This window comes from Mesitornis unicolor, unplaced genomic scaffold (assembly GCF_000695765.1).
Source record: "Mesitornis unicolor isolate BGI_N332 unplaced genomic scaffold, ASM69576v1 scaffold21990, whole genome shotgun sequence".
NCBI lineage: Eukaryota > Metazoa > Chordata > Aves > Mesitornithiformes > Mesitornithidae > Mesitornis > Mesitornis unicolor.
The window spans coordinates 25738-33753 of NW_010157927.1; the positions used below are offsets into that span (position 1 = coordinate 25738).

The 8016-nt window shown below is 40.5% G+C and overlaps 1 protein-coding gene across 1 annotated transcript in view; it reads left to right on the plus strand.

Moving 5' to 3' along the window:
• Window positions 1–8016, plus strand: part of ASZ1 (ankyrin repeat, SAM and basic leucine zipper domain containing 1) — a 34697-nt gene that overhangs the window by 1971 nt on the left and 24710 nt on the right. Inside the window, exons 3-4 of the mRNA XM_010181951.1 lie at window positions 3437–3559; window positions 4974–5085. Of these exons, the coding sequence (XP_010180253.1) occupies window positions 3437–3559; window positions 4974–5085 (235 nt within the window). The remainder of the gene's footprint in view (window positions 1–3436; window positions 3560–4973; window positions 5086–8016) is intronic.

Sequence of the window (8016 nt, forward strand, 5' to 3'; positions counted from 1 at the left end):
CCCCCCCCCCCCCACTGGCAGCGCTGTTAAGTTTCTGGTATGTGTCCTGTGTAATACTGCTGTCCTAGCAACATCAGCTGGACAAAGATTTTGTGATTGTGAAAGGCCTAATAGGGTTTATGTGGCATTTGTCACTAAAAAGTAGTTTGTCTTAACACTAAAAGCCTTTCTGCCAGTTCTGTTACTCAGTATTTGTCTGTTATGTGTTTCTGTTATTCAGTGTTAGGAGGATTGGATCACTTATTGAAGCATCCAGGGCAATCAGAACTGCATAGCTGAGTTGACTTGCCTAGTGATAATTGTCAGAAAGTTCTGCTTCAGCAAGCAAGCAGAATATAGTAGCCAAGAGCTTGTTCTCTGAGGAAAATTTCTCTTATGGCTGGAGGAAAGTTGTTTCCTAGTTAGCAATGGGTTTTTCAGAGTTTTAAAACAATGACATTACTTGCCCTTTTAGAGGAAGACTGTTTCTCACCCCAGTGGGCAAATGGTTTTCTTCTTAAACTAAGTGAACACTATTGCACAGGCTGAAATATGAAGATGTAATGCTGAGTGAAATACCTCTTCTTCCTTGCTTTGAGGAAAATAATACTTGGAGTTTTTTGTGATGTCTGTGCATTAGATTGCTTAATTTTTTTTGTTACAGCCATCCATTTTTAATTGCTTGTATTTCGGTCAAACAGCAGTTGTTCACTTTCCATGTTGATGCCTGCCACATAGTGAACAGTTCTGTCCTGTTAGAAGGTGATGATAGGTATCTGTAAGAGCATAACGTCAGGCCAAAGATTCCTGTAGTCTAGTGTCCTGTTCCCTGAAATGTGCAGGGCAGTATCACGAGAGAATCTGTCATTTCCTGAAAATACAATTAACAGCAAATTTTGACCCGTCTAGTAGTGTTCCTGCAGAGCAGTAGAACACACCACCTCTCTAACAGGGAGGTGTTTCTGAAGAAAAGTAACGTTGTCCTTCAGAGAATCAGTGCTCAGTCAGATTAAGTTTTTGCCTCCAAAGATGCCTTTAGTGTATGTTCAGTAGAGCTTGTAGGAGGTTTGCTACCAACACTCAACAGAACTCAGAGTTTGTGCTGGAAGTGCATTTCCTAGCAACAGCTGGGGACGCTCTTTCAGGTAGAGCAAGAACATGTTGTCTTCTGGCTTGTGTTGCCATTGCTTTACAAATCTTTGGTGCTGAGGCAGTTTGACAGAGCTCCTTTAAGGAGATGGACAAGCACAATGTCTTCTCTTACCCTTCCTATAAGACAGCAAGGTACTAAGAACAAGTTTCTGAAATGCTATCACAAAGTAATGCGAGTAAGTAGCAGGTTTGCTATTTGTATGTTTGTTTTCTTCAAATGAAATTAAAAGTTATGACCTCATGACAGTTTAGGCTTATCAAAGATACAGCTACAGTCAAATCCTCCTTCCTATTTTCATTCAGCAGTCTGTTCCACTCCTATCTTTGCTTGAGGGCTGGAGCCCATCTGGTCTTTTGCGAGCCAGTTCAGGGAATTAAAGTGGTAGTAAACTATGGAAGTGTGTGAATAATTTTTCTTTGACTTCTAGACATAATTCATGAGGTTATGTGACTGAAAGGCTCATGCCCGCAAAGGAACACAGGTAATGGCAGGTGGGGGAGCCCAAATAATACCATGGCGCAGCTCCTTCCAGGCCTGTCATGGAAGCCAACAGCCCATCACAGACCCATCTCCACAAGCCCAGAAGAGCAGAGAGGCCCATGGGCGGCAGGAACCCAGATTAAGGACTCTGAGGAAGGGACTCCCAGGGCTGTCACCCAGTGCCCTTGTGCCTGGGTGCCAGTGACTGTAGAGACTGGAGTGAGTGAAAGGATGTGCCAGCCACAGGAGTGGGTCAGAGGCCCATGTGTCCGTGATGCCAGCAGCTGGAGGAGATAGATCTGTCCCAAAGGGGAGCAGGATGAGACCATTGGTGCTGCCTGTGTTCATGAGTGCTCCGTCTGTCTGTGTTAATTGGTGTGGCTGGTCGTGTGTGTGAGCTGCAGCAGCCTCACCTCTCTCTGGCTGTTGGATCTGACCTGATTTTTCCCTAATTTTTTTTTTTTTTGGACTTCACTCTTGCCTTATAGGACTTCTTAAGTAACTAGTGTTTAGAAAGTCTGCTATGGGACAGGCCATTGAAGTGACTCATCTACAAGGAAGTTCAGATGTGACTGCTAAGGGATGTAAGTTAGCTCCCCTTGTAGAACTTGGCTGTGGGCTACAACTAAATGTTTTGTGTACTGAGGACAAAATGGTGCACTGTGACATTAAGGACTGCAGCGAGTATTTGTGCATTACTAAGAAGATTTTATCCTAAATACTGTGGCTTGCAGGTGTTTGGGTGCTTCAACACCTGGCTTTCATTGAATGTTACCTCTTTACTGATCTCTTCTGCAACTCCAGTGATCTTAAACAGCTGAAGAATCAATCCCGGACCTGTTACTCCCTCAGCTTTCATGACTTTATGTTGCTACACTGAGCACATCTTTGACAAACTACCAAGGCAGAGGAAGTAAATACGCATTTTGCATGAAAAGGGATGCATGTAGCTTGACTGTCACAAATTTCTTAGGACAGTTTTGGGTTTTTTCAGAGCTGTCTCTTCTAAAGAAGTTTTTTTGACTGTCCATAATCACTGTTGGACTAATATGGAACAAGCTGATGAAAATTGTTATAGAGGAAGTAATATTAGAGGAAGGATTGAAGGAATGGTGATTTCTCCTATTGTAAAAATGTATGGAGATTTGTCAGATGAGTATCTCAGTCTGGTACTTGATTCTTGGTGAATTTGAGAGGGCTGTCTGGCAATCTTACCTCTAGCCACAGAGGAAGATACGGGTATTACAAAGAGCAATAAATCTGATGATTGTGAATGAATCTTGCATTATCTCCTATTTCTTCTTTCTACTGAGATATTTTAGTAGTACAGAACATAAAACTCCTATCTGCTAGTTAACTGTCTTGCAAGACAGTTTCCCGTGAAGCAAGAAAGCCCTAGTCAATATGATCTTAGTAGCCTTACAAGCAAGTTGCTGCTACAGCAGTCCACTTGGCTTGGCAAGAATCAAAATTTTTAACTTTGATTGAGGAAGCGTATTGCACATAAGTGGAGAAAACAGAGATTCTGTGCGCTTCGCTGAAATTATATTTGCAGCTAAATTTATTACTTATATGTTTTCTTAAATGTAATCTTTCTGTGGTACTTAACTTCTTGGATTCCTTGGTGACAGTCCTAAAAGTTGTTTTCTGGTATTCTAGATAAAGATGTGTTAAAAAAAATGAAAATGGTGTAAGAGACTTCTCTCTCTAGGATTAAGCGCAAACAGTGTGTAACCTACGTAACGATACATTTTAAGAGTAAGATTTCTAAAATGCTTGTTTATTTTTGTGCTGGTTTGATTTTAGAATCTTAAATTTTGACAGGTGTAAGCATAGAATCGAGCTTTCAGTTTGGATGGACTCCCCTGATGTGTGCTGCCAGCATGGCTGATTTTGCAGTTGTGCGTCTTCTTCTGGACAGAGGTGCTAATGTATGTTTTGAAATAGGTAAGATGTGAATGAAAAATGTGTAAAAATGTGAATGCATAAAAATCTGTCAGTGTATCAAGTAATTTACTGAAATATTAATTGCTTACTGTTAAGGAGTTTTAGTGACTCTTTGAAACTTTATTTTTCCTTTAACGTACTGATTTATTTGTGTTAGAACTTTTACAGAAGGTAGTTGAAAATTAAAAGATAATGTATTAAAAAGATTAATTTAAATGCAAAACTAAAGTATTTGGAAGGCTGGGGCACAAGAAGTGATGAGAAATAAAGTAGAGCAGAGGGGGGGTAAAGTACATAACAAACTTCTTATGTTTAAATATAATAAAATCTGACCTCCACTGAAGAATAAAGATGTTAATATATATGTGGTCTTAAAATTTCTACAAGAAAGTTAGAAGATGTGTTGTAACACATTAGAAAATGTGTAGCACTTCATGGTATGGTCTGAAGTAAGTACAGCTAAAATTATCCATGTTGAAACAAATTGTTAAAAGGCGTGTTTAAACTTGTTCACAAGTTTGTGCAATAAGCAGAACAGGCAGTTAGGCAAATGGCAGTTTTCTAATTGACTCTAAGGCCAACTACCTCGCTAAGGTCCTTGGGGCATAATGCTTCCCACACCTCTAGGAGAACCATGGGAAAGGAGAATCTCGCCTGTTCTGTGGGCAAGCAGCAGTGATTTAGTCAGAATTCTGATTTGTGAGCAAAGCTGGCAGGTAACACCTAGCTGGCTTCAAGCTTGTGGACTGTGTAGGTGTTCTTCAAATCCACATCTAAACCCACACATTTAATCCTCCTCCTGCCACTGCCACACCATAGTAGTCTAGTAAACTTACTTCTTTCTCCTTAAGCCCTATAATGAAGCCTTGTTACTTCAACCGTCCTTTGTATGGGCCTCTGTTCTCCCTAAAATTGATGTTACTACGTGTTTATAATACATTTTATGCACTTTTTTAATCCATTGCATTTAACTTCCTGTAAGCTGTTCCTTCCCTTGACTGTATTTTGGGGAAAGGATTGGGAAGAATTTTGGGAGAGATTGGGAGGAACAGGGCATGAATCTACTGGCGTGGAACAAGATTTGAGAAGCAAGCATCTATAGTTAAGCTATCTATAGTTAAGGGTTTTTTGGGGTACCTAAGAAGTATCCTAAACTTCAGTAGGAATAGATGCTTTACTACTGCCATTCACTCTTATCTTTCTGTCTCCTCTTCTCAGATGCCTTTATTTTACCTGTTAATTCCAGTGACTTTCACTAGAAGGAGAACAAGTTTCTTACCCTTTTTATAATATCTTAAAGTATCAAAACCTGAATAACAGTGCTAGCAGATGTAAAGGCTTTTAAAGGAAATTTTAGATTAGCGTGATATTTATATTTGCATATGTAATTCTCTAACTGCAAGTTTCAAAACAGATAAGTACACTGTGCTGATGGCAGCATGTACTGCGCATGCTTCAGAGGAAAACATCTTGAAGACTGTAGAACTGCTTCTATCGAGGAATGCTGACCCTAACCTTACTTGCAGGTACCACAAAAACCCCATGTCTATGAATACAGCATAAAATTTAATATTAATACACAGCGACATCTTTATAGCCATAGCTGTTGTTGGTTAAGATGACATGTATTTCGTTAGCTCTTTGTAACTTCACTGCTATCTCTCTAAGGGAAAATTAGTGTCTAGATACTTATTTTTCTTAGTACTGTCATTCATCTGAGTAAATAAGACTATGAGCAGTTTAATCAAATTTAAGAATGTTTGTCAGCTGAAAAGTTACAAATTTAAGATAACACTAATCTTAATACTTTGGTTGACTGCAGTATAAAGGCAAGAAACGTCTTCAACCTTAACCAAATCATATTTCCCCTTCTGTATAAGGATGTACGTTAAATCAGTTAATTCTTTATTTAAATTCATGTCCTCCTTTTGAGCTTTTTTTGTGGGTATCTAGCTGTATTCCTTTCACAGGCGGCCTCCTATGGAAAAAGACAACTTCTCTGTAAATACAGTACACTTACTCCAGTGCAATCTGGAGTAACCCGGGTTAAAAGGAGATTTAATCTCCTTTTAAAAGCAAGTAACAGCTTGTTTCGTTAATTACCACTTTGTGTCTCAGCAGTCTGGAGCCGTGCCTTGTGAGATGTCTGTTGTTGCATAGTCTGATGCAGTGTTTCATTTTACATCAAAAAGAAAGAAATTCTGGACTGACCCAGGATAAACTGTCCTTCGTCTGCTCAACTATTGTTTGTGTCAAATTGAAACTGCTTGTTTTTCAACTAACTGAAATTCAGTTTTTATACCACGGTTCTTTCACCACATTGCCCGAGATTTGTGAACCGTGTAGCCCTCTAAAAAGTACGGAAATGGAGGCCTGTTGGTTCTCATTAGTAGAATTCAGTTACTCTGGGCCCTGAACCTCACTGTGAGCATAGCACTGACAGACAAGGAGGAAACATAGTTATGCTAAAATGCCAATGATGTCTGGTACCAAATTTAAGTGCCATTTATTTGTTCTTATCAGAGAGGCTAAAAATTCTTCATGAAAGAAGAGAAAGCTACAGACTCTGAAATAATTACATATTGATGCCATCAGAAAGCTGGATATTAGGATAAACGTCCTGCTTTAAAAATGGGTGAAGTCTTTGCATTATTAAACTTTGTCCTGGGTGTTTGAAAATGTAAGCCAGAGTGCAGAGGTTTACCTTTGGAAAGGCCTTTGGCTAAACTTGTGGAGGAAGAAAAGAAGAGCTTGGATTCTGACACAAGAGAACTCTTTTTTTAGAGTATTTTAAGAACTAGACCTTGGTCTGTCTTTTGTCACAGATTAAAAGATGAGATTGAAGTATACTGTAGTGTACATGAGTGCTTATACATGAAAACATAATCACTGCTGAGGTCTGGTATTAAGTTGCCTATGTATGTTCACTTATGCTTACGGTCAGAACTGTTTTGAAGAGTATCAAAAATGGTTTTGTGATGAAAGTTTTTATCTATTTTGCCCTCTTGAGAAGATCATATAATTATAGAATTGTCACAGTGAGGTCTCCCTGGAGCCTTCTCCAGGCTGAACAACCCCAGCTCCCTCAGCCTGTCTTCACAGGAGAGGTGTTCTAACCCCCTGATCATCTTTGTGCCCCTCCTCTGGACTTACTCCAACAGGTCCATGTCCTTCTGTTGGGGGCCTCAGGGCTGGACGCAGTACTCTAGATGGGGTCTCACCAGAGCTGAGTAGAGGGGCAAAATCACCTCCCTCACCCTACTGGTCACAGTTCTTTTGATGCAGTTCAGGATGCGGTTGGCTTTCTGGGCTGCAAGCACACGTTGCTGGCTCGAGTTGAGCTTCTCATCAGCCAACACCCCCAAGTCCTTCTCCTCAGAGCTGCTCTCAATTGATTCTCTGCCCAGTCTGCATTTGTGTTTGGAATTGTCCTAATCCATGGCAGGATCTTGCACCTGGCCTGGTTGAACTTCATGAGGTTTCCACAGATCCACCCCTCAAGCCTGTCAAGGTCCCTCTGGATGGCATCCCTTCCCTCCAGCATACTGACCGCACCACACAGCTTGGTGTTGTCAGCAGGTTTGTTGAGAGTGCTCACAATCCCACTGCCTGTCTTGCCAACAAAGATGTTAAACAGCGCCAGTCCCAGTACTGACCACTGAGGAACCCCACTCGTCACTGATGTCCGCTTGGACATCGAGCCGTTGACTACAGCTCTGAGTGTGACCATCCAGCCAATTCCTTATCCACCAAGTGGTCCATCTGTCAAATCCGAGTCTCTCCTTTCTAGAGACAATGATGTCAAATGCTTTCCACAAGTCCAGGTAGATGACGTCAGATTATAATGGAAGGAGGAGATTTTCATCGTATTGCCTAGTTCACAAGGTAGGTCTCTATTCAGGTTCTGCAGTCAGTAAAGCAATTGTGTAACACCTCAATTTTAGCAAGATATTTATTGCTGCTGATGAGAAAGTAAGTCTGGACTGCCACATACAAATTTCAAAGACCTTGACATTATCATTGTGTGACAGTTAACCACGCCAGGGAGCAAACAGTAGATTTCAGTAAAAGTAAAGAGCCTGGGAAAAGTTCATGCAGTACCGTGCATTTTTATGGCTAGGGCAAGAAAATCAGGGAAAATACTACTGATGGAGTCAAGATCTTTGATCCACTTCAGAGCAAAAAATACTTTGTGATGTTTGCTATACTGTACTTCATCCCTTTCAGAGTTTTTTTTATTTTAGCACTATGAACTTGGACCGAAAGACTTGATTTTATTATCGTGATCAAACATCAGGACAGCAGGACTAAATACAAAAAATCTGATGCAAAATTACATTTACCAAAGTATTGTGTTCATCTGGGCTATGTCCATGTATCTCTTCCCTTCTCTTATCCAAGTTAGGGAGAAATCAAAAGCATGGTAAATGTGCACATTCTGTGAGTTTGGAAGAGCG